The sequence below is a fragment of the Podarcis tiliguerta genome (assembly GCF_965153285.1).
Source record: "Podarcis tiliguerta genome assembly, chromosome: 13".
NCBI classification, from domain to species: domain Eukaryota; kingdom Metazoa; phylum Chordata; class Lepidosauria; order Squamata; family Lacertidae; genus Podarcis; species Podarcis tiliguerta.
Window position 1 is genome coordinate 22,203,399 of NC_139546.1, and position 27,384 is coordinate 22,230,782.

Consider the following 27,384-nt stretch of genomic DNA (forward strand, 5'->3'; position numbering starts at 1 on the left):
TCGGCAAACCAAGTCTCTGAATCTATACTGCTCCATTGTTCCTGGGCAGTTTCAGGATCCTGGTCAGGAGTAGGATGAGGGGGAGGTTCCCACCATTCCTCATCAGAGCTGTAATCCTCAGCCTGGTCTCTGATACGGGGGGGCAACCCAGTCAGATGGGTGGCATATAAATTATTATTATTATTACAGTGGTACCTCGGGTTACAAATACCTTGGGTTACAAACACTTCGGGTTACAGACTCCACTAACCCGGAAGTAGTACTTCAGGTTGAGAACTTTACCTCAGGATGAGAACAGAAATTGCACGGCGGCAGCGGGAGGCCCCATTAGCTAAAGTGGTACCTCAGCTTAAGAATGGTTTCAGGTTATGAACGGAGCTCCAGAACAAATTAAGTTTGTAACCAGAGGTACCACTGTATTATTATTATTATTTTATTTTTTTATTATTATTATTTTATGGCAAAGTAAACCAGACACAGCTAATGCTTTGGCCCCTCTCCTATTCCTGTCCGGGGCCTCTTTAAGTGCAAATCCAGCTAGTTCTTCCCACTGGCCATCCCTACCCTTACCTTGCTCTTCCGGAAGTGGTAGGAGACCAGCATGCTGAAGAAAACAGCCAGCATGCAGAAGGCCTGGAATGCCAAGACGGCAGCCCGCAAGGACCAATCTTCCTGGATCAGGCAAGGGGAGCCATCCGTGCAGGTCGTACATCCTTCGCGGCACGGGAGGCACTCCAGCAAGCTCTCAGAATCCGTCGCTCCATAGCGGGAAGCGCTTTCTCCTGCAGGCAGGGAGAATGAATTACAAAAGGAAGCGTGTTAAAAAATAGTGGTTTGGAAGGCTCCCAGGAGAAAAAGCAACCATGCCTTCTTTAATACTTGGGTGTGGGGGGAGAGAGATTGGAAATCTAGAAAATGGGGGAAAAGTCTGTCTAGGAGATAAGGATGGAAAACAGTGGCAGAAAATCTCTCGTTCTTCTTGGACGGGAAGGAAAAGTAATGAGTATCTGATGCCTGGACTGAACATTGAGGAAACATCAGCAGGGCGAGGAATAAATGGATATCACCTTGGATTGAACATTGGACTATTATGAGGAATACTTGCTGGCACAACTGACGAATGGATAGTTGGCAGTCACCTTTATCTATCTGTCTTTCTCTTCCTGCTCTGTTCTCATTCTTATCTTTCTCTCTCTCTCTGCATTCTTTTATCAGGTCTATTATTATTTTATCTTACTGTATTTGGGTAAGAATTGCATGCAGATGAAGGGGATGTACAGTTTGAAGGAGCCTGTGTGAGAGACAGGAAAAGGGAGATCTCTCAGCGTAAGACTCTGGGAGAAGAGAGGAACGCGGCAGCCAGACTGGTGACTGGGAGTGGCCGCCAAGGCCATATAACACCGGTCCTGAAAGACATATGTTGCCTCCTAGTACATTTCCAAACACAATTCAGAGTTTTGCAAGAAAGAGCGTTCACGAAAAGCCATATAAGTGCTGCTACCTACCATTGTTAGATGATGAGAAAGTTCTGCTTGCCCTGTAGAAACCTGGTTTGCACTGACAAAGGTATTTTCCAAGAACGAAACCCTTGTTTTCCTGCGGGATGCACTGAAAGATGGAATGCAGAATTGTGAGTTAATCTCTCTCTCTCTCTCCACATCAGTTTTCAGAGGGGGAAAGTCATGAAAATTCTTCAGCCTTTTCCGACAAATTTATCCCAATGTACACATATCTCTATGCATTTTTGCCTGATATAGACTTCTTCTTCTTTTTGCAAAGCAATGTCCCCTAATATAATGTACTTTTACATGTTACTTTCACTAACAGATGCACACTTTACCATAGTATATGTATTTTTATACACGCTACTTGGCTGGACAACTGCATTTCATAAGAGTGAATTTGGAAGAAGGCTATGCTTGTGATTTGTGTATAATATCAGCGAATTAGGTAGGTTTGCCTACAAATACAAACGGAATTTAATTTCTCCCTCCTCTCAAGTGATCATTGCAATACCTCTGTCTGAGGGTAGCCTTAAAATATTAAGACAGAGGAGCATAGGTGAGCTACTTTAAACTGAGTCAAACTATTGCTCAATCTAGCTCAGTGTTTCCCAAACTTGGGTCTCCAGCTGTTTTCCAACTACATTTCCCATCATCCCTGACCTGCTAGCTAGGGATGATGGGAGTTGTAGTCCAAAAACAGCTGGAGACCCAAGTTTGGGAAACCCTGACTAGCTCAATATTGTCTACCTGGAGATGTTGGGGATTGAACCAGCTCTGGTAGAAGGTCTTGAAAAGCAGACCACCTACCTCTGAACTACATCCCTCCCCCAAAGCCCCAGATATGTCCTCTTTTATAATCCAGGAGACCTCCTCTTAACCTCTCCTCAGATTAAATTAGAGATAAGTGAATTGAGCCTCATCCAAGGCACTCCCTTTTTCCGCCACCCACAACTCCTTCTCGCTACTCTGCTGGTGTTGACATGCCACCCCACCTCTTCTGGACACCAGTGGTTAAACATTTAAGCATAATAATAGCCAAATGCTGAATGGCCAAATCCCCTTTTCCTAAAACCTAAATGGATCACTAATGCCGCAAAGCGCACACTAATCCCTTGGGAAGCAGAACGCAGCCAAAAGGACACGGCAAATGTGACCAACAAACGAGCGCCCACAGGGGCAAGACTCCTAGGGCTTTTGACGCCGAAAGGACCCAGAAACCCCTTAAACCCCACACAGCCGGAGAAGATATGCTAATTCAGGAAGTGGGGCAGCTTGGTGGAAAGAAGGAAGGTGGAGAGAGAGGTAGAGAGACAGAAACATCTGTGTGTTCGTTGGGAACGGACTCTGTGAAATTCCTGCATTTGCAAACGGACATTTTCCTGTCACTAGTTTCTAAATCAAGTTTCAGACATCGGAGCGTGATAAAGCCATGGGAAAGAAGGAGACAGGCTGATGCTGAAACAGAGCTTCGCACGTGTCGGGAAGTTTTGTACAGTGGTACCTCGGGTTAAGAACTTAATTCGTTCTGGAGGTCCATTCTTAACCTGAAACTGTTCTTAACCTGAAGCACCACTTTAGCTAATGGGGCCTCCTGCTGCCGCTGCGCCGCCGCTGCATGATTTCTGTTCTCATCCTGAAGCAAAGTTCTTAACCCAAGGTACTATTTCTGGGTTAGCGGAGTCTGTAACCTGAAGCGTATGTAACCCGAGGTACCACTGTATTTTGGGATTTTGAGCGTTCTATCTTTTTTTTTAAAAAAAACAACAACCGAAAAACCAATACAAAACCCTTATGCGTCGTGGGTCGTTTGTAAAAGCAAAAAGAGAGTTGTGTCCAGTGTGAAAAGGAATTGCAAGCCAGAAGCAATTCTATGCCACCACAGAGAGAACACTAACCTGGAGGTGTGGGGGTACAATTTGTGGTTGGGGGCAAAGCTTAGTTTGGAGCACAGAGGTCCCAATTCCTTATTCAGCTTCACCTATTTGGGTGACTATTTACATGGGTGCAACAGCCTGACAGTGTCTTATGCGCCAGGTGTTAGGCAGGATGTGCTTCTATGCCATCTTGGAAGGCATGCTCTTTTGGAGGAGTGCGTACATGTTTTGGGGTGTTCCAAAGCTTACTTTGATGCATTCAGGCCCCAGTTTTTATTATCGGTTATTATTTGCAAGGAGGCATCGGACCTTGGCGGCACCTTGTGCCCAAATGCAGCCCCATACTCTCTAGAATACAACTAATGATACAGCTCTCAGTTGTATCATTAAGGATACTGTGTGAAGCATACCCCTAGTTCCTTACTTGTAATTATCACCTGGGGCCATAAAGCATTAAATTGTGTAAAATCATCAGTTTTGCCTGCAGAAAACCATTGTGTATCTTCAGCATTCCCCTAGTCCTGGAGCTATATGGGGTAGCCCAAATCTTATTTGGGGGTGTAGGGGCATATGAATCCTTATTAAATTTGCCGACTTTCCAACTTGTGCAGATAGGAACCGAGTATTAGCAACCCTATCACTTCTACACATCATGGCTTCCCCCAAAGAATTCTGGGAACTGTAGTTTGTTAAGGGTATTGAGTGTTGTTAGTTGTAGTTCCCTGAGCTACATTTCCTTGAGTGGCTTAACAGCCAAGGCCTCTTCCTAGGGATCTCTGATAACTGTACCTCTCTGAGATTATGCAAGCAGTTGTTATTGCACACTTTCTGGAGCATTTTCCTGTCACTTTCCTTATTGCAAAAGTTCACACACACACACACACACACACCCTGACTTTTTAAAGGTTTATTCAGTGTGATGAGAGCCAGTGTGGTGTAGTGGTTAAGAGCGGTAGTCTCGTAATCTGGGGAACCGGGTTCGCGTTTCCGCTCCTCCACATGCAGCTGCTGGGTGACCTTGGGCTAGTCACACTTCTCTGAAGTCTCTCAGCCCCACTCACCTCACAGAGTGTTTGTTGTGGGGGAGGAAGGGAGAGGAGAATGTTAGCCGCTTTGAGACTCCTTAAAGGGAGTGAAAGGCGGGATATCAAATCCAAAACTCTTCTCTTCTCTCTCTATTCAGCAAGAGTGCCAGGTTTTGCAACCTAAATTTGCCAGTGTGTGCGACTGAATCCCACTCAAAAATAGTGACAACTTTGGGAGTGCCCCTACAGTCTACAGTATGATCTTTCTAACATGTAGACGGGCCTAAGTGCTAAAGAAGAGGCGCTGTGATGGCCTGGGAATCGGATTCAGAGGCTGAACCTGAGGAATCCCAGCCTGCGCAGGAGTCCCCGCCTCCAGGACCACCTGAGCTGGGGCTGGGGTTTGAGCCTGAAGGGTCCTCACCTGTGCTGGATCCTCAGGAGCAGACACCAGCTGAATCTGCTCTGGCTCCGGAGGTGATCGAGGACCCATTGCCTGCAGGTGCTCCACTCTCAGCCTCATCAGGGGAAGGTGAGGTTGCCTCTGGGTCCAGTAACCCTTCAGCCTCTCCTGAGCTGCAGAGACTCAGGGCAGAGAGGCGGAGGGAACTAAGTTCTCGTAGGAGGAGTGCTCGCCTCCAGGCCAGGAGAGGCGAGTCACCTGTGGTCCGGGACCGCCCTATGCCTTGGGGCAGATAAAAGCCAGTCAGCCCAGTCCCAGGTTGTGGGAGCAACATTGTTGGTTACCTGTTCCTGCCTGCACCCTGTCCTGCTCTTCTGCCAGAGTTCCTGACCACACCCGACTCCTTGCCTTGGACCCCGCTTCAGCCTTGACAGACAGTCTCCATACCACACCCTTGACCTCAGACCAGTGGCGTAGCGTGGGTTGTCAGCACCCGGGGCAAGGCAAGTAATTTGCACCCCCTAACCCGTGGATTTGCGCCCCCTAACCTGTGGATTTGCACCCCCTAACCCTAACCCCCAGATGTTGCGCCCGGTGCGGCCGGCCCCCCCTGCATCCCCCACGCTACGCCACTGCCTCAGACTGGACTCGAACCACGCCGCATGGTAACCCCCCGGGACCAGCACAGGAGTAAAGCGATCACAGTAAGAGGAGTGCAAGATGAATTTAGAAAATGCATTATAGATCTATTGAGTTCTGATTTCCTTGTGTTACAATGTACGGCGGGGGTGGGGAGGGATCAATTGCTTGGTCAATGCATACATCTTGTTGAATTCACTGAGTGATGCAGAGAGACAGCATCGCTTGAGGCAGGCAGTGATGGCAAGGGAGTAGGAATGCTACGAATATCCATGATTTTCTGCTCTGAAAACTACATATTTCCCGTTTCCAGCAAAGTGTCCTAAGCTGGCAATCGGTTTAAGCAACACAAATTTCTGGTCTGTATGGTGGAAATCACAAATCCACTTTCGCAAGACCCAAGCAACAATGGGAACATCTATAGTGATAGAAGGACACGTTTTGCATATAACTGGAGGGCGGAAGAGGACCTGACCAAATAAACAAGCAAAATGGTACTGGAAGTGTGCACCCTGTAAAGAAAAGCATATTGTATTGATTGCCTAAATCGGGACGCAGGTGGCGCTGTGGGTTAAACCACAGAGCCTAGGACTTGCTGATCAGAACGTTGGCGGTTCGAATCCCTGCGATGGGGTGAGCTCCCGTTGCTTGGTCCCTGCTCCTGCCAACCTAGCAGCTCGAAAGCACATCAAAGTGCAAGTAGATAAATAGGTACCACTCTGGCAGGAAGGTAAACGGCGTTTCCTCGCTTTATTGACCAGTGCGCTGCTCTGGTTCGCCAGAAGCAGCTTAGTCATGCTGGCCACATGACCCGGAAGCTGTACACCAGTTCCCTTGGCCAATAAAGCGAGATGAGCGCCGCAACCCCAGAGGAGTCTGCGACTGGTCCTAATGGTCAGGGGTCCCTTTACCTTTACTGATTGCCTAAAACAAGATGCGTCACCATGGCACGGGAACCCAAATGAAAGTCGCACCTCCGTGGCAAGCAGTCATGGGACTAAGGGGACTAGGCTGGTCCCCTAAATGTTCCCTTGGTGTCTCTTTCCCAAAGCCCGGGAAGCTTCTGCCCAGCTTAGGGAGGGAGGTGCAAGGCTCTGATGGGTCCAAGATCCATTCTGCCATCTTCCCAAAGCCCACCCGGCTTTTGGAAGTAGGCAGGAGGGCTCTGGCATCCTGTCAGACCCCTGGCAACACTTTCGCAAAGCCTGGGAAGCTCCTGACCGGCTTAGGGTTGGAGCCTCGATGCTCACGTGTGCGGCGTCAGGACGTCACAATGTCACACGAGTGACATCACCCCCACTTGCAATCCGGCACCTCTGGCCCTAACTGTTTCCCTATGAAAAATTTCCCTGCACACCACTGTCACACCTCTTGACCCAGGAGCTGCTTCTCCTGTCCCAGATGTGCAAGAAAGGGCTGCTTGTTTGGAGGTTCTAGCAGGGGAGCGCAGCTATCGTACACCCTTGACCGAAGAACGGTACACTCCCTTTATCTGGGATGGTCATCCTCTTCCACCGAGCGCGCAGCTTCGGGAGGGATGCACATGGAGCGGTGAGGGAGGGAGGGGACACCCGCTTAGCCAGCCAGATCAGCTGAATCAACCCTGGCGATCAATGGGGTGACAGATGTCGCAGCCAGATCACCCTCGCATCCTTTGGGGAAGGTTCTCAGGCAGGGTGGAAGGAGAAAGAACTTGCCCATGTGAAGACCACCTGGTGGAAACCCTTACACATATGGTTCTTAATTGTAAACTATATGCTGATCTCCATCAGCAATTTCTATATCAACTCTGTATCCCCAAATGGAAACCAGAGTTGGAGGTCATACATTTTCTATTACAGTGGTACCTCGGGTTAAGAACTTAATTCGTTCTGGAGGTCCGTTCTTAACCTGAAACTGTTCTTAACCTGAAGCACTACTTTAGCTAATGGGGCCTCCCGCTGCTGCTGCGCCGTCGCCACGTGATTTCTGTTCTCATCCTGAAGCAAAGTTCTTAACCTGAGGTACTATTTCTGGGTTAGCGGAGTCTGTAACCTGAAGCGTATGTAACCTGAAGCATATGTAACCCGAGGTACCACTGTATTGGGGAATGATCAGGAGCTCACCAAGTTACTGGCCAAATATCTCTCTTTGGTTTTTTGTCGTCGAAATACACTGCCTACCTCTGATCTCCCTGGAGACCTAGAGATGTGACCATAGACTGCTCTGCCTCCTTTCGTTTAGCAAATGTTTTGTACCATTGGGGAAGTGGTAATTCTGCATTGATTTGTTTTGGATGTTTGTATGTGATGCCAATAAAAGGTCTGATGATGAAGAAGAAAGGGTTGCGGCTTCTCAGTGCTGAAGGCACCCTGCACATGCTCAGAGGACTCGTGTTGCCTCTTAAGCTGAAGTTCAGCAGCCTTTCAAGGCACAATTCAAGCAGAGATGCACAGAGTTAGAACGGCTAATGCAAGGCTCCGATGAGCATCGGGGTGCCAGCTTGGATAAAATATTGGGTGGCAGGTAAGCCCCACGTAATCACATGGTGCGGTGCACGCACACCATTTGAATGGCAATGCCCATTAACTTGGGGGGGGGGGTTCCCGGCCCCCTCAAATATTTTACTGGGGGTCCCTTGACCCATAGGAGTTGGCGCCTATGATGAGGGTGGGATTTGAAGTAGGGGCAGAGTTCCACTCCAGCAGCAATCCTGCTTGTACACTGAGATTCAGTTCAGGAAGGAAATATTTCTGTTATGGCCTCAGGACCTGCCTTATTCTGACAGGTTGCAGGCCCATTTCAGGGTATAGAAACCACAAGCAAATAACAATGAATGCTCAAAACAAAATGTGTGTGTGTACATATATGTGCATATATACATATGTGTATGACTGTATGTATACTGTATATACACGTGCACACACACACTCTACAGAGGCATTTGATGGCTCAAAGAAACAGTTCTTGGCAAACCAGAGATCCCTGGTCGAGACGATGCTATCAACTGCTTTATAATGTTAACTGGCTTTGGAATATTATGATTAACATTTATGTCCATAGCACCACAGCACTATAAATATACATGGCTCTGTGCATATATATTTTTAATCTACTCTGAGGGGCATACAGTCTAAAACAATGAATAAACAATACAATAAAATCAATTGTTTCAAACGCACAACTCACAAGCCAACATTTTAACTGTTTTTATTAGGCTTTCTAAAAAAAAATCAAAAATTGTTTATTGACATGTTTGCTGCCCTGGGCTCCTTCAGGAGGAAGGGTAGCATATAAATTTAATGAATAAATAAAGACGACATAATCGAACCTCTGGGCAAACTTTGTGCCGGCAAATCAGGATGAACGTTCAATAAACAGGTCAGGGCCCCTTAGGCTCCACGATCCATTTTGGAATCTGCGATGGGGCGAAATTTCATCCACTCAGCTCCCTGACCAAACATGTTGTCCTAATTTGTCTTAGAAACAGATTGTGGGAGCCTGTTCTTCTAGGAATTCAGGGTAGCGCTAGCAAGCATAAGGCGCAAGGAAATGGGGGAAGGGGCAAAAGAGGCCAGGGAGCAGATGAAAAATGTGGGGTGGGGGAGGAAACGAGAGGTGGGGAGCCTGTGTTTTGGGACAGAGTGGCTAGATGGGAGGAACGCCTGGGCTCTCACAGATTGTGGAGTCAGAAGCGCCCGAGGAAGAAGATATTTAAAGGGCTCCCATGGTTCAAAAGAAATGATTTAATTACACACACATAATGATCAGCGTGTGTCGCTGGTATTTACCCAGCATGAGAAAAGGAGGATGGAACGGAAATCAGCCAAAGATAGATGCGAGCTGTTAATTAACAATGTTGGACCGTGTTTCCTCTCTCTCTCTTAAGAAAGGAAGAATGAAAAGGCCTTGCTAAATCCGAACTGGAAGGATGCAAAAGAGAAGGCTCTGGGTTTTGTACATTCCAGGTGCTGTGGGTGAAGCCGGCCCTACCATCGGACGAGGCGCAACGGCTGCCTTAGGTGGCGCTTTTGGGGTGCTGTCAAGAGAAGCTGACCGATCTGAGCCAGGGGCCCGACGCACTTGAGAAGCGGTTCGGATGTGGGATTTGTAGCCACCAGATCTGTTGATGGTCACTTGCTCAGGTGGTTTAGAAAAAGGGATAGACAAATTCATGAAGCATCACTGGGGAACCTTTGGTCCCCCAGTAGTCGCTGAATTACAACTCCCATCAGCTCTAAACAAGCGTGGCCCATGACTATGATGGGAGTTAGAGTTCAGCACCTCTGGAATGTGATAGGATCCCTACACCTAGTCTAGAATCCTTCCCTCTTTCTCTAGGGGGCTCTAGCTAAAACTGTCCTATCGTCATGCAGTAGGGGAGCTATCGGCAGAGTCAGGGGAATACTGAGGGTTGTAGAAGTACAAAATATATCCATTGGAAAAAATAAAAAATTACCAGAAAGGGAGAGGAAACTAAAAACAACAACAGTCCTATGAGGACTGAGCATGTTTGGTGACCACAGAATGCAAACTGACTGCTGGGGGCGGGAAGAAAACAATACTGGCAGGTGAAGAAATGCAGTGGAGTATCCTGAGCAGGAGCATTTCACACTGCAATATTTTGCTGCAGGTCTCAATAGCTAATACCAATTAGCCATGTGTTAAGTTGTGGGCAAACATATCAGACAACACAGCGATTCTTCAAACAGCTCTTGTTTATTCAGAGGCCAGAACAGAACTGAACTGAAGAGCTCAGTCAGCCTGCTTATATAGAGCTCCAGAACAACGTAACTGTAGCAACTTTCTAAAACTATCCAATCACTGAACGTCATTTTCAATCCTTCATTTGCATACAAACTATCCAATCACTGAACGTCACTTTCGATCCTTCATTTGCATAACTATTTACAGTATCCCCCTGCTGGCCCAGGGTGAGAACTTCAGTACATAACACCATGTTCACAGAGTAGAACCTCCGAATACCAGGGGTGCCAGGGACAAACAACTGGGGAGGACCTCTGCCCTCATGCCCTGCTAATGACATAATAAAAATCATGCCTGTATTTATCATGCCAGGAATCACAGGTAAAATTAACAAAGTTATACGACACTTCGGCCTCTCTCTCTCTCTGCCCCTCAATGAGACCAAACTTAGATTCACAAAATGTTTAGGGGTATGCGTCCCCCCAGAAAAAAAGCACTGGGCTTATATAAAGGGAGCATGTCATGGAAAGTTCTGCTATGGAAATATTAACCATTAACGCCTGGGTTTTGTATTGCTGATGTTAATCCCACCTGTTTTCAGCTTAGAACATTCAGTTCACATTCATTTGCAATGTAAAACAAACAGCAAATTTCACCAAAATTCCAATAAAGTCAAACATTTGGTGAAGTTTTAGAAGTGGCCAGAGGCATCATTACGTATTAAGAATGATTACAGACAATAACTCTGGGCTCAAAACATTATCTAATAACTACTGGGGTGGCCTTAAAATTAAACTGTATACACAAGTTGCCCAAAATAATTAAGTTATGTTTTAAGTACATGTCTCCATACATACGGAAAGTAATCTGATAGGGAACCCTACAATAAGTTCCTGCTCTGATCCCAAGGAGGAGCCTGAGGGACAAGACAGGTTGGTTGTCATGGCACCAAGAAAAACTCCTCAAGAGCCACTTGTTCTGACAAGGGTTGGAGGTGAGTTGAGACCTTTCTCTTGTTTAAAGTGGTTTTTCAAAGTTCCATTCTCCAACTGCAGCCAAACAGAAACCATGCCTTGGTTTCCGAACGTTTTGGAAGTCGAACAGACTTCTGGAACGGATTCCGTTCGACTTCCAAGGTACCACTGTGTATGCAAAGGCAGTATTTATCTTCAGGTGAAAAGATCAGTACACTGCTGTTCTGCACCATAACAAGCTGAAGGTATAGTGTACATCAGGAGTAGGCAACCTAAGGCCCGGGGGCCGGATGCTGCCCAATCACCTTCTAAATCTGGCCCACAGACGGTCTGGGAATCAGCATGATTTTACATGAGTGGACCGTGTCCTTTTATTTAAAATGTATCTCTGGGTTATTTGTGGGGCCTGCCTGGTGTTTATATATGAGTATAATGTGTGCTTTTATTTAAAATGCATCTCTGGGTTATTTGTGGGGCATATGAATTTGTTCTCTCTCCCCCCCGCCCAATATAGTCTGGCCCACCACATGGTCTGAGGGACAGTGGCAGTGACGTAGCGTGGGGGGTGCAGGGGGGGCCGGACGCACCGGGCGCAACATCGGGGGGGGGGCGTGCTCGCACTCGCAGCTCTCTGCCACTACCTGGCTCACTCACTCTAGGGGGCGCAAATTACTTGCCTTGCCCCGGGTGCTGACAACCCACGCTACACCACTGGACAGTGGACCGGCCCATTGCTGAAAAAGGTTGCTGACCCCTGGTGTACATTATGCACAAAGGACCAAAGGCTCCTTTCCCATAATTTATTCTGCTGCTTCTTTTCATGGGGACAGAGGAATCTGCCTTAAACTGAGTCAGACCATGGGTCCATGCAGCTTCAGTACTGTATACTACACTGGTCTTCAACTGGTAAATGTCTTGGGCTGGTGGGTCACAGCCTGATCCAAGGTGGGCTGCAACAGGAGCGCTAGATTAAGCAGCAGGTCACCCAAATGTATGTTTGGGTTAAATGTGGGCCCTGAGCCTGAAAAGGTTGGAGATGTCTGGTCTATACTGACTAGCAACAGCAGGATTTCAGACTGGATACATTCACAGCCAACTAGAGATGTGTGTGTGCATGTTTTGAATCCAGAACCACCACTGAGTGCTGCGCCACTGAGCCATGGTCTCTGAAGAGCTGTGTAAGGAACTGCAACCCTGCCTCTTGAGTACCGGTGGCCCTTTTCCTTTTCTATTTTTGCCTTTGCCACAAAGATGTCTTGCCTGAATCAAAACTTGACCAATTTTACACCCTGCTGCAAACATTGCCAGGCAGCTGATGCCACTCTGGTCCCCCTCAACGCTTTCCCGGTACCCCGGCTTCCTTGCACCAACTGGTCCGCATGCCTGGGAGACCTCCCAAGCTGGTTCCTGTCACGCGGCTCCCGATTTGTAGCACACACAGACCACCACGAGAACAACAAGCCATCCTGTCCCTGCTCATTGTAGGCTTCGTGCCCAATGTTCATTGCAGCACGCAGGCACCAACACACACTCCTCGGGCAAAAGGTGCTTAAATGCAGATTTGCACATTAAACCCCTGCTGTGCAGTGAAGGTACAGAGCAGCTGAAGGAGGCAGATGGGTCGGCAGAGAGAAGGGGGGATAATGCAGGGAGGCAGGAAGCAAAGGGGAAATGAGACACAGGAGGGATGCTGGAAAGAAGCAGGAGGAAGGCAGTGGCAGAGAGGGAGAAGAGTGATGCTGGCTGAGAACGGTACTAGGCAACATAGCAGATTGAAGGGGGCAGGGCGGGGTGGAGACTCAGCCAGGCTATCCCTGTGGCAGCAAGGAAGATCACAGAAGAAGAAGAAATCTGCAGGTTTCTTCAAAGAGAAAACACCCTATGTGCTTTGAGCAGAGCTTTTCGACAGCAGCAAAAATCTATGAAATGATATAATAAATGGTCAGTTGAATGGTGCCTAGAACATCAGTAAGTTTTTTTATTGTAAGGCACTTGTATGAACTTTTAATGGCAGGAGCTGCATTGAAAAGGAAGGAGGATGCTGGAGGATTAAACGAGTGTGTGTGTGAGACAAGATGTTTGAAGCACATTTTACAAATTGGCAAGAAACGTACCGCAATTAATCAAGGGTAAGCAACAATAACCATTTGGCATATTACATTAACATCCCTTTATTCATTTGCACAAAAGTTTGCAAGCGTCACCGGAAGGTTCAGAGCCCAAGGAGTGGTGGTGGGACAATGATCAGTGGTCAAAGGGAGAAGAGGGAGAAGGCTGAGGAAGAGGAGGTGTCGGAAGATGAAGAGGTAACAGGGCTTAGTGAGCAGGGAGGGTCTGTGGCAGAGAGAAGTCCGGAATCAGAGACAGAAGCTGAAGCAGGAAAGTGGGGTGAGGGAGGCCAAGAGGCAGAGGGGAGTCCGGCTGGTGCAGAATCACGGGTGTCTCCCCCTCCTGCTGCTACAAGCTTTCCTCCCTGCTTGTCTCCCAAAACCAGAAGAGGCACGACAAGGGAGGAGGAGAGTTTAGCTGCACACAGGCAAAGTCTACGATCACTTGAAAAAAGTCCTGGTGTGGAGGCATCTCGACAACTGATTTTCGTTGAAGAAGACCGCCAGGAATGAGTTGCTCTGCTCATTGGGCCTGACACACTCAGCTAAGTCTGTGGAGGTCGTGTTTTTGCTAATACAGTGGTACCTCGGGTTACAGACGCTTCAGGTTACAGACTCTTCAGGTTACAGACTCCGCTAACCCAGAAATAGTACCTCGGGTTAAGAACTTTGCTTCAGGATGAGAACAGAAATCGTGCAGCGGCGGCAGCAGGAGGCCCCATTAGCTAAATTGGTGCTTCAGGTTAAGAACAGTTTCAGGTTAAGAACAGACCTCCAGAACGAATTAAGTTCTTAACCTAAGGCACCACTGTAAAGACTTAACTCCACCTTTGAACTGAGTGATTCCTGACCTGTGGCAGGTATTAGCTGGCTCTTCCTGTCCTTGGCTCTGGTTCCGCCTACTGTGGGGCTCCCTGCCACCTGCCCCACCAGTCACAATGGGCACCAGACCCCACTGATCCCCGAGATTGTAAATCACAGTCTGAGTCTTGACTGTGGCACTGCTGTGTGACGTATAGCACCTAGCAACGCCACAGGCACTTATGTGTTATGTAGAAGGTGGTTTCAGGAGTTGTGGGTCTATCTAGGGAGGGAGTTCTAGACGATGGGTACTTCAGAAGAAAAGGCTGCTGGCTAATATTGTTATACATGAGATTAACTGACAGTAGAGCTGTAAGGGTCTTCCTTACCTGTGTGCTGTTGAGGTCACACTGGTGGGTGTTTGCAAACCATCCCTGTCCACTGGCACACTGGTTTATGTCAATCTTCTGGATTCTAACATCCATCCTTAGAACTCCCCTGGAACAGATAACACAAGAGGTTAGGAATGCAATGTAGAAGGCAAGAGGTAAAGGTAATGTAAAGGACCCCTGGACGGTTAAGTCCAGTCAAAGGTGACTATGGGGTGCGGTGCTCATCATTTGTCCACAGACAGCTTTCTGGGTCATGTGGCCAGCATGACTAAACCGCTTCTGGCGCAACAGGACACTGTGACGGAAGCCAGAGCACACGGAAAAGCTGTTTACCTTCCTGCCACAGCAGTACCTATTTATCTACTTGCACTGGTGTGCTTTCGAACTGTTAGGTTGGCAGGAGCTGGGACAGAGCAACAGGAGCTCACCCCATTGCGGGGATTCAAACTGCCAACCTTCCAATCGGCAAGCCCGAGAGGCTCAGTGGTTTAGAATACAGCGCCACCCAACACCTGGGTCTTCTGCAGAGTAACAGGGTTGCTATAGACACTGCCACAGCTGGCTGATATGAGTAAATAACTGCTCCCATGAGCAACCTGTGCTCATCAGCAGGTAAATTATGTTTGATGTTGGGTCATTCCATAAAACGTGGGAGAGTAGAGATGATTAAGACTATTCTTCATTGGGGAGCAATGATTTAATCCAAACTATGGATTTGGATTTGATATCCCGTTTTATCACTACCCGAAGGAGTCTCAAAGCAGCTAACATTCTCCTTTCCCTTCCTCCCCCACAACAAACACTCTGTGAGGTGAGTGGGGCTGAGAGACTTCAGAGAAGTGTGACTAGCCCAAGGTCACCCAGCAGCTGCATGTGGAGGAGCAGAGACGCGAACCCGGTTCCCCAGATTATGAGTCTATCGCTCTTAACCACTACACCACACTGGCACTCAATGTAGAACATGAGGATGAAGATGATGGTGATGATTCAAATATACAGACCACTTCACAGCCTGAAGCCAGCATGGCCTGCCGCCCCAAGTGCTGAGGAGCAGGGGTTGCAAACCATTTTAGGCCCATGGGTACATTTTTATTTTTAAGCAAGTGCGAAGGGCACTACATCATCTGATCACTTCTCAAGGCCCTTAGTCAGATCAGTGTGTGTGCGTGTACATGTACACACACTCTATTTTTTCCGTGTAATCATTGGTTCTAGTAGAATTAATCTGAGCCTTGAAAAGCACATAGAGCTGAGAGAGGAAATGGAAAGAGTGTCACTTTTCCAAATTCCTTCTTCCGCTGTATGTGGTAAGCCCACTCATAGCCAAGGGTCAGGGAATGGGGGCCTCAGAGGCTTCATACACTACAGAGAAAGACCTCAGGGGCACAATACCATACCCTCCAACGATAATAGGGACATCCCATTCCAAAATGATATTTTTACTATTTAGAATCATAGAATCATAGAGTTGGAAGAGACCACAAGGGCCATCGAGTCCAACCCCCTGCCAAGCAGGAAACACCATCAGAGCACTCCTGACATATGGTTGTCAAGCCTCTGCTTAAAGACCTCCAAAGAAGGAGACTCCACCACACTCCTTGGCAGCAAATTCCACTATCGAACAGCTCTTACTGTCAGGAAGTTCTTCCTAATGTTTAGGTGGCATCTTCTTTCTTGTAGTTTGGATCCATTGCTCCATGTCCGCTTCTCTGGAGCAGCAGAAAACAACCTTTCTCCCTCCTCTATGTGACATCCTTTTATATATTTGAACATGGCTAACATATCACCCCTTAACCTCCTCTTCTCCAGGCTAAACATGCCCAGCTCCCTTAGCCGTTCCTCATAAGGCATCGTTTCCAGGCCTTTGACCATTTTGGTTGCCCTCCTCTGGACACGTTCCAGTCTGTCAGTGTCCTTCTTGAACTGTGGTGCCCAGAACTGGACACAGTACTCCAGGTGAGGTCTGACCAGAGCAGAATACAGTGGCACTATTACTTCCCTTGATCTAGATGCTATACTCCTATTGATGCAGCCCAGAATTGCAGTTTGAATGGTTTCTCTGTGATGAAGGGGCATGTGTCAACTTGACCTTTGCCTCAGGAAGTGAAATGTGTTCTGTCAGCTCTGGAGATGAGGTTCTAAGTATGGACAAAGCATCATTTCCTTCCTGTGTTTCCTCCCCATACATCCAGGGATAACGTCTCTCCAGGTAGAGGCCGCTACGAACAAACTTCAACCCTGACAATCACTTCACGTTTTCAAAGATTGTGATGGAGAACCTGTGGCCCTCCAGAAGTGGTTGGACTTGAACTCCCATCATTCCTGAGCATTGGCCATGCTGTCTGAGATGGATATGAGCTGGAGTTCATCAACACCTGGAGGGCCACAGATCCTTGATTTGTGTGCCTAAACCCTCAGACCTGGCCTTCAAGATGGCTTAGGCGGTTTCTCACTTTTTTCCAAATGAGGTCTCCACTTTTCCACATCAGCTTGCAATTAAAGGGGGAGGGAGAGAGTCCTCCTGAAATTTAATCAGCATTTTAGTCCAAATATACCTTGGCATTAAAATGGCATTGGTATATGTGTTTTTATATTATTTTATTTTGCCTTGAGCGTTTAACTTTTGTAATTGGTGTTTTGCTTTGATACTGGTCAATGACCGTAATAAAACAACTTGACCTTAAATACACACACACACACACACACTTTTTCGTATGCAATTTTGAGTGATATACACATTCTTCCAAGGCACATTTCCTGTAATAGTTATGTTTTCCCTACTATAGGGTTGCCATATTTCAAAAAGTACCTAAAAACCAGGGCACCCCGAAGGTTGTTGAGCTTTCTTTAGGAAGACCCCAAAGTTGCCCCCCCAAAGATCCAAAGTTGCCTAAAATCCAGGACCAAGTGCCACCTTTCAGAAATCCCCCCCGCAACTTCAATTTTTAATGCATACTTTAGCCTAAAATAAACATTTTTGCACAGGTTACTTGGCTGGAGAACTGTATTTGCAAAAGAAGAAGAAGAAGATTTTTATTATTTGTACTCTGCCATCTGACTGAGTTGCCCCAGCCACTCCGGGTGGCTTCCAGCATACAGTCATACCTTGGGTTACAGACGCTTCAGGTTGTGTTTCTTCGAGTTATGGACCCACCGAAACCTGGAAGTACCGGCACAGGTTACTTCCAGGTTTCGGCGGTCACACATGCGCAGAAGCGCTGAATCGCAACCTGTGCGTGTGCAGATGTGCCACTGTGGGTTGTGAACGCTGCAGGTTGCGAATGCGCATCCCGCACGGATCACGTTCGCAACCCGAGCATGCACCGTATACAAAAACATAATAAAACATTAAACATTGAAAAACTGCCCTACACAGGGCTGGCTTCAGGTGTCTTCTAAAGGTTGTATAGTTACTTATCTCCTTGACACCAGAGAAGTGCAGATTTGGAAGGGTGACTGATTCAGTTCACAGATTGTTTCAGGAAGCGCAAATGAGGTTGGTTCGCCTTTAAATGGAACTTTCAAGGAACAACCTGCCCCTCCTTATAGACTGGAATCCATGCCCTTAACTACATCTAAATTCTGCAAGTCAGAAACTCAAGAGTCAGGGGTGCAATTTCCTGGGAGCTGAAATGGATACGTCACTAAGACGCATGAACAACATACATGCTCACAAACGGCCTGGAGACTATGCCCTTTTCCAGATGGACCCAGGCTTTTGCGCTTGCCTGAACTCTGGAACAGACAGATCTGAAGCAGCCAAACAGGGTCACCGCATGGGGAACAACCTGTTTGTTGATTATTTATGTACTACTACACTGGCTAGCAGCTGTTGGTCAACGCACAGGGGGAGGATGGACTTATCAGATATAGGACACTATGAAACACACACACACAATTTCTCAACAGTGTGACTGGGGGGCGGGGAGCCTAAAAGGACTTATATATGGTGCAGAAAGAGCTTGCTCATTCAAAGGGCAAGAGTAGACAGATAGGGAGACGAATAGGCAGGCCTGTGGTCGAGACATAGAGGGACTGATGGTTCGTCAGCATTCGGCCATGAACAAATTAAGGTTGTAAATCAGGAAGAGGTTTATTTTAGGTTAGATTTTTATTTTTTTTAAGTCCAAGGTGGGAAGCGGGAAATTGTTTTTAAAAAGTAAATGTAAACATATTTACTTACTAAATTTGCATACCACCTTTCACCCGAAAACTACAACTAAGCCAGAATGCGGCAGCTAGACTGGCGACTGGGAGTAGCTGCCGAGGCCATATAACACCGGTCCTACATTGGCTCCTGGTATGTTTCTGAACACAATTCAAAGTGTTGGTGCTGACCTTTAAAGCCCTAAATGGCCTCGGCCCAGTATGCAGTGGTACCTTGCAAGACGAATGCCTTGCAAGACGAAAAACTCGCAAGACGAAAGAGTTTTTTGTTTTTTGAGTTGCTTCACAAGACGAATTTCCCTATGGGCTTGCTTCGCAAGATTAAAATATCTTGCGCCTTTTTCTTAAAACCGTCAATGCATTCCTATGGGAAACCGTCAATGCATTTCCTATGGGAAACCGTGCTTCACAAGACGAAAAATTCACAAGACGAAAAAACTCGCAGAACGAATTAATTTCGCCTTGCGAGGCACCACTGTACCTAAAGGAGCATCTCCACCCCCATCGTTCAGCCCGAGAAGTGATGGTTACAGGGAGCCAGGCAGAGGGTCTTCTTGGTAGTGGTGCCCGCCCTGTGGAACACCCTTCCATCAGATGTCAAGGAAATTAACAACTTTTAGAAAATATCTGAAGGCAGCCCTGTTTAAGGAAGTTTTTAATATTTGATGTTTTATCGTGTTTTTAATATTCTGTTGGGAGCTGCCCAGAATAGCTGGGGAAACCCAGCCAGATGGGTGGGGTGATATAAATAAAGTTGTTGTTGTTGTTGTTGTTACCACAGGATTATATTGGTCCATAAGAAGACAATATTCAGGCAATACTTTTATTAGGCCAACTAAAATGTCACAGAATCGCAGGCAAATTATTTGAGTCCTTCAGAACTCTTCCATTGGACTAGATGGTAAAATGAGCAAGGATGGAGACAGGGTGGAGATCTACACATGATCTGGATTTTCCCTTGCCATGGAAAGTCCTAAAACTAGCTTGTTATACATCTGTAGTCAGTGCTGCTGTGGAAGCTCGTTATCGTAATGTTGTTGCTATTTGTTGGAAGCCGCCCGGAGTGGCTGGAGTAACCCAGTCAGATGGGAAACAAACACACACACACACACACACACACACACACACACACATCTTTCAAGCAGCCCAAACGACAAGTATTTCCACTAATTGTCAATAACAATATATTTATACCCTGCCCATCTGATAGGGTTTCCCAGCCACTCTGGGTGGCTTCCAACAAAATATTAAAAACACGATAAAAGATCAAACATTAAAAACTTCCCTAAAGAGAGTTGCCTTCAGATATCTTCTATAAGTCAGATAGTTGTTTATTTCCTTGACATCTGGTGGGAGGGCGTTCCACAGGGTGGGCTCCACTACCAAGAAGGCCCTCTGCCTGGTTCTCTGTAATTTTGCTTCTCGCAGTGAGGGAACCGCCAGAAGGCCCTTGGCAAATCCCAAAACTAAGCAACCTGATTTGAATAAACTGTCTCCATGTGTGAGGGCTGGGCTTGAGAAAACAACAATGAATGCCGTGTTTTTGCACACGTTTTAATGATAACGCCTCTGCAAGCTTCATTCCAAACATCACGCTGGCGCAAGTGCAGTCAAGAATTTTGGGCTCGGCTCTGGAAGTTTCACACACCTTCAAAATCCAGCAGCATGTCAGATTTGACTCAAGCATTTCCAAATTTCACGTCTTCAATTGGATTGGAGCAGCGCCTTTTCCTGTTCACCCCTTTGCCCCGTTTTTGTGTCAATACATTTTAGACTGTAAGCCTGCAGAGAGGGGGCTGTGTCCTGTTTTGCAGAAGACTGACTTCTTTTTTTGAAGGGCTATCTGATCCAAGTCCAGTTTAAATATTAAGAAATCTAAGAAAGGAGAGCAGGAAGGGCTTTGACGCTGCCCGCCAATTTTGAGCAAAGGTAAAAAGGAAGGTCTGCCAACCTAGCAGTTTTGAGCAACACCTAGGCAGCGGACTGAGCAGACACTCAGGTCACCTGGCCACAATCTTCCACACTATCATGAAATGAATTATATTCCTAATTCAATAAATTATAGTCGCTATTTCGAAGTTTGCACCTATACATTTGAAGCAGCATGTGCAAATGTTATGCAGATAGATGCATTTTTTTTTTTTTGGAAGATGCATTTCCTCATGTTCTCTTTAGCTACCCTGCTTGGAGAAGGGACCACGTAGTGGGAGGGCAGCTCTCTGCTCCGTTTGCCCCTCTGTTCCTTCTCCTGTACTCCAAGAGACAGAGTGGTACTTGCTGGGGCAGGGAGGAGTCGCCCGGATGCGTTAACTGCTAGAGGTTCGCTGAGTGGAATGGCAGATGAAGCTGATGGACTATATGGAAATGGCGGAAATGACTGGCAGAATCCGAGACCAGGGAGAAGAGTCGATGGAAGAAGATTGGAAAAAAATTTAAAGCATATTTACAGAAATATTGCAAAATTAATGAATGTTAGAAGAATATTGGAATGAGGTTATATGGTTTTAGCAGAAGTGTTATTAAGAATTACATAAACATTAATTGTTAATGCGCTAAAGTGGAAAATTTAAAGTTAAACTGTGTTAAGATAAATTATAGAACAAAAATTGAGAAAGAGGGAAAGGATTTGTTGAACCAGCTAATTTGAACTAGAATACAAAAAAGGGAGGCGCGAGGAAGTCGAGGAAACAAGCATATGAAAGATAAAGAAATGAAATTTGGATGTGTTTTTAAATGTTTTAGTTTTTTTTTTTTGTTGTTGTTGTTTTCTATTTTTGATGTATTGTCTGTCAAAATTTTTATTGTCTTTTCTTTTCTTTTTTACCCTTTTTCTTTTTGTAACTATTAAACATTTAATAAATATTATTTTTTAAAAAAATAGAGGTTCGCTGAGTGTATGGAACTGAATTCTTCCTGAAAACCCTATTGTGTGGGGGCACTGGGGAAGGGTAGGTTACACTCTTCCCTTCAGGGCCATCTTTACTCGTGGGTGCAAGGGGTGTGGGGCACACGGGTGCCGAATTCTGGGGGGTGCCAGGCTGCCGTTGACTGCTCCCCGGTGGCTGTGTGGCTGGACCCTGACTCCAAATTTGTGTTGGCCAGATCTGTCAGAGAAGGCGGTACAGGGCCGCTCCCTGCCCCAGTGCCTTCCCCAGGCTGCTCAGCTGTGGGGCCCGGCGGCAATTTCCCTTGCTTCACCTTTGCAATGCCCCGCTTGCCTGGCACAGCCAAGCAGGTACCGAGGTGCCGCTGCCACTGTCCATGTGCACCGGGCGCGCCAGAGGAGAAGGCCCTGCGCCGCCCCCAGAATGACCAACCTCAACCCGCTGCTCCAAACAGGCAGCCAGAGAGGGAGGATAAATGTAAGGAGCCCTGCCATGTGACCCCGGTCTGGGCTGGTCCGGGCTGCAGAGCCTGGCGCGCAGAGCTGCACTCCATGTGGCTTTTCCACAGCTCCAATCCCACGCGCAACGCAGTTTTCACCCAGGGCATGCGCAGAGGTTGCCTGGTGCTTGCCTATCCCCAGGTGGGAAAGCGGGAAGTATTTCGTCACGAGATCAGTCGTGTCAAAATTTGGGGGCGGATCTTTGTACCCCGGTGGCGCATATGCTAAAGACGCCCCTGCTTCCCTTCATCCCAGACTGATGAGAGAGGCTCTGATTATTGCTATGGGACTGGAGATCAGGGGCATGCTAAGACTGTGGACACAGAATGACCACTGAAACTCATCCCTGGCTACCAACTCCAATCTTTTTGCTGGAGGTGGGAGGGATGGAAGTTCTTCCCCCACCCACCACTTTGCTAGGGGCTTTCCTCAAGGACCACGTTTCGTCCTGAGGTTTAACCTAACTCTTTACTCCTTGTAGTAGGATGCCATGGTTTTGCAAAACCCATTGTCATCAGGTTATTCTCCCTCTTAATTCTCAAATCCTTTAAAAATCGGGCACTAGACCCCCTGCCTTCTTTTCTATAGGCACAATTTGTGTTCTCGCCAAGCTGAGTAGAGCCCACTGACATGGGTTTTGGCCTACCATAGGCTTGGCCACTGCAGTTTTTGCCGTCCTCAGCAGGCAGCAAAAGCAGGAAGTTTATTATGTCTTTCCGGGGCCGAAAAAGGTGGCTAATCATAGAGCTTCCATCAGTCCCACTGTGGAAAATGGACAGGTCTCTAACCTCCCACATCTCTGCCAGAAACTCTTAATTGGCCCTTTTACATGCAATAGCTTGGATTTTCAGGATTTTACACCAGGCAGATGCTGAGATATTAGCCATGTCATTGTGGACATGTAAGATTTAAGGTCTCCAGCCTCCCCATTTAAAGATAAAGAGAAATACATTCCTATAACCCAACAGTGGTGAAATTGTTATACTCCGTACATTGTTTTAACTCCCATCATCCCCTGCCCAGCATCGCCAATGGTAAGGGATGATGGGAGTTGTAGTCTAGCAACATCTGGAAGCACCACATTGATTCCTGATCTGGAGGGACACAGGTTCTTTGTCTTTGGCCATCTTTTTTCCGGGCTTTTTTTGGGGGGGGGGCTACTGAGTATTAGCTCTCAGCCCCAGAACCTCTTTGAAATCTTAAGTTCAGCCCTATAACATGTGAGCTAATATTCTTTAAAGGGTTATTTTGAACCCTTGTGCAGAGTTCCTTTCCCTTGCCTAAGCTAATTTCTCCCCAACTCTCTCTCTCTCTCTCTCTCTCACACACACACACACGCACACTTTTGGGATTAGTGAGGACTGTCCAGGACAGAGTACATGGTTGGTGAACATGAATGAACAGATCAGACTTGTAAAACAATATTGCAATAAAGGTAAAGGGACCTCTGACCATTAGGTCCAGTCGTGGCCGACTCTGGGGTTGCGGCGCTCATCTCGCTTTATTGGCCGAGGGAGCCGGCGTACAGCTTCCGGGTCATGTGGCCAGCATGACTAAACCGCTTCTGGCGAACCAGAGCAGTGCACGGAAACGCCGTTTACCTTCCCGCTGGAACGGTACCTATTTATCTACTTGCACTTTGACATGCTTTTGAACTGCTAGGTTGGCAGGAGCAGAGACCGAGCAACGGGAGCTCACCCCGTTGCGGGGATTCGAACCGCCGACCTTCTGATCGGCAAGTCCTAGGCTCTGTGGTTTAACGCACAGTGCCACTTGCGTCCCTAATATTGCAATAATACAATCATAAAACTTGCTCCGGGCACCTATTCTGAGCAAGAATCCCTTTTAGGCAACTGGATAAGGAAGCTTTAGACATACTGGAGTATCCCAGTCTCCCAAACCAGAAATCATTGATAAGCCAGGCTAATAACAACTTCTGTGGACTATTAACTTTTGGGTCTTTCTCTGGGTATGTGGGAAGAGAAGGTGGCAGCAGCCTCTGAACACTGCATTTTGTTCTTTGCTGAGCAACGACATCCCTGTACCTTGGCTCAAGGGACTTTCCATCCAGGCCGGAGCCCCCAGCACTATTACATGTTAAGGACTCCGGTGTTTACCCACCACAGCACAGTTGTAAAGGACAGCACTGATGCAGCAGTGCCTGGAGAAAATATAGGGGCCGGCTTGCCTCCTGCGTCCTTGTTTCAAGGGACGCTTCCTTGTTCTATCTTTAAATTTAGTATTGCTAAATAAGGAACTGTTTCTCGATAGAAGGAATAGTCGGCAGGTCGGGTGGGGTGGGGTGGGGGCGAGATTCGATTCCATTCACATCTAAAGACTGTCCTTTTTAATTTGTGCTTTCCAAAACAATAAACAGCACAGAATTTGCATTTCTCCTAATTTTGCAGTGCAGTTCTCCAGACCAGCAATGTCTACCAAAATGCATATGCTAGGGTGGAGTGTGCAGATAAGTGCAAATCCTAGTGAAAACAGCAATATATATATATATATATAATATTATATATTAGGGGAAATCGCTTTGCTGAAAATGGGACTATTAGGAGCTTGCACTAAAAAAGCTGGCGAATTTTCACGAGACGTAAACAATAATTAAATAGCAAAACTGATGTGAAATGTGGAGGGGGAAATTAGAAACCGAGAAAAACCGAAATGGACAGATTTGCCCATCCCTGGTGGCAAGCATATATGTGAGGGACTTTCTCTCCTCACTTCAGGCCCAGCTTCTGCTGTGTCGGAACAAATGGGCAGGTGGATGAAATAATGGCCTGGAGATCCGAGAGCTTAATTTAAGTCTGGCATCTCCAAGTCTTGGTCCTGGGACGTGGGAAATCTAAATGAGCATTGAAATGCTTTCTCTTTGTCCTTGAGAGCTGCCCACCAAAGCCTGGGCCTCAGCGCCCCTGGATCAAAGGACTCCTTTTATTTCAGAACAACCCGAAAAACCTTGGTATGTCTGATATTCCCAGTTATACAGAGGTGAGCACTGGTTACACAGTTGTGAAGAAAGAGAAGGCATGTCCCTTCTCTTTACACACGCTTTTGAGTAGTCTTTATTCATTGTTGCTTTTGTTGTTTCCTTACACTTGAGATCTGCTTCTGGGGCAGACTTAAATCGTGTGTGTTTTCTTTTTAAAACCTTTGCAATGTTATTGCAAGCCACTGATAGGTTATGATTTTTCTTAACAAATATCACGCTTTTCTGGTAAAGCGAATGGCAAGCCCCGAATCCTGCCCGGCCAAACAAGGATATCAAACAACTTCTCCCCTCGTTAACCCTTCCAAGGCTTGCTGTCTACCCAATCCCTGCTTCCCCCACCCAACAGCTGCATTGAAGTTTGGCTTTGTTTATAAAGTTAGGAGATCAAATCAGGGATCTCCTGTGTCACACAAGTAGCTTGGTCCACAGCCTCACCCCTCATCACCACCATCCTTCCCCGACTCACTTGAATTCTGGATTTAGATCAGGCTTGAGGCCGTAGAAGGAAGAGGAGAGAGTGACCATCCAGTTGGGCAGGAATTTCCCATCTTCACATTCCAGAAAAGGTGGCGACCACTTGATATGGCTGGTATCCATCACGTAACTATCTCCCTGGCTCCATTTGGGAGTGTCGAGGGTCTTGAGGTCGTTGGTGAGAATCCTCTTGTAGAGCGACGGGGCCCTCTGGAAACGGAAAAAGTTGTACCACTCATTTTCCCAAGTCAAATTCCTCAAGCTTTCTGCAGAGGCTGAGAGGTCTTGGAGCAAGATCTCATTGTTTTCCTTGGTGGCCTGGAGCATCAGCTGGGGCTTGGAAGACACCGGGTGAGCATCGAAGGTCAACACAGCTCTGTAAACTTGGGGGTCTCCATCCATAACGCTTCGGACCAAGGCGTGGTACCACTCAATGTCTTCTTTCACGCTGGACTCCCGGATGTCGTTGGTCTGGAAGACCATGTTGAGGAAATTGGTGGCATGGGCCAGGGTCTCAGTCGCACCGCGCAAGTAGGAACGCAAAGCTGGGGGAGGGCCGGAGGCCTTCCCTGTATCCCTCACCTCAAACCTCCGGGTACAGTTGGCTTGCAAGAGGTGCAACGCCCTTCCAGAGTACAGGAAGGCCGCCGCCGCCTCTGACCCGTCAGGATCAGTTTTATCCAAGTTGGGGGTAGGCACCCAAGTGAAAGTCAAAGCCGAAGAAGAAGGTGAAAGCGGGGAAGGAGAGGAGGAGGAGGAGGAAGGCGTCCATTCCTTTGCTTTTGGGGTCCTGGCCTTGGGTGGAGCTGCCCGTTGATGCTGGAAGATCCCAGCGGCCCCTAGGAGCTCCAGGTGGAAACACCCAACCAGAAACCCCAACAAGCAGATCTCCATGGTTCGGCAAAAGGGCTCGGGAAACACCAGTCATCCGGCGGGGATCATTTCAGCCACGGGGAAGCCCTCTTGGGAAGTCCTGATGCATCCGGCAGGGTTCTAGAGATCCTCAGGAAGTGGAGGGAGGAAAACCACGAGAAGCAGCGAAGGAAGCCTGCCCATCTCCAAGTGAGGGACATCCCTAAAGGGCATTGGCACACCTGCCAGAGAGTTCTCTGCCTCCTGCTTAGAATTCGCAGGACTTTTGCCGCTCTCTTTCCGCCTCTCTTGGCCACTCTCGGCGCCTCGCTCTCTCTTTTGCTTCTGTCCTCCCTGGCTGGTGATGGAGCAGACGTCACTACAATATGAGCAGCTGCTGGCATTGGCTCCCCCCTTCTCCGTTCCCCTCCTCAGCTACTATTATATGCCTGGGCTTTTAAATCTCTGCAGATCTACACGCACACACGCACACATGCACGGTTCTATCAACAGCCTCACTTGCTAATGCTTGGAATGGAGAAATCCTGGGTAAGGCCAGAGAGAGAGAGAGAGACGAGGGAGGGAGGGAGATGGAAAGGGAACAGTGTCTGTCTCTCTCTCTCTCTCTCTCTCTCTCTCTCTCTCTCTCTCTCTCGTCTCACTTTAGTTCCATTAGGGGATATAGGTCTGACAGTGATGCAAGCAACCAAATCCTGCATGGAGTGCCATGGCAACGGGAAATTTGTCTTCCCACCTCACCCCTCCCTTTCTCTCCCCTCCCCGCCTTTATTCGTGTGTCCCCCCCCTTTCCATTCATCAGCTTGACTAACACCATGATAGTCATTTATAAGGTCACCTACTGCCTACTGATGTTTGTATCATGCTGCTAAATATAATTAACTGTTCAAGCACCAGTGAAGGGTGGTGGAAGCGAAAAGGGTGGAAAACAAGGATGGAGAATTTCAGACAGGGTGTTCTGTACTGTTGCTTTCTACATGTTGAGATGGAACAGGAGATGTGAGATAGAGGGGGGGCGGAAAGAGAGAGAAATATAGAATGGAGAGGGTGATTTGAAGGAGAGAGAGAGAGAGAGAAAGAAAG

At 47.4% G+C, this 27,384-nt stretch overlaps 1 protein-coding gene across 1 annotated transcript in view; it reads right to left on the reverse strand.

Annotated features, from left to right (window-relative positions):
* GPR179 (G protein-coupled receptor 179) overlaps window positions 1–26,906 on the reverse strand; it is a 45,535-nt gene extending 18,629 nt beyond the window's left edge. The window contains exons 1-4 of the mRNA XM_083408469.1: window positions 25,424–26,906; window positions 14,405–14,513; window positions 1,506–1,608; window positions 571–782 (exon numbers count right to left, since the gene is read on the reverse strand). Coding sequence (XP_083264595.1) covers window positions 571–782; window positions 1,506–1,608; window positions 14,405–14,513; window positions 25,424–26,325 — 1,326 coding nt within the window. The 5' untranslated portion in view covers window positions 26,326–26,906. The remainder of the gene's footprint in view (window positions 1–570; window positions 783–1,505; window positions 1,609–14,404; window positions 14,514–25,423) is intronic.
* Between the last annotated feature and the right edge of the window lie 478 nt (window positions 26,907–27,384).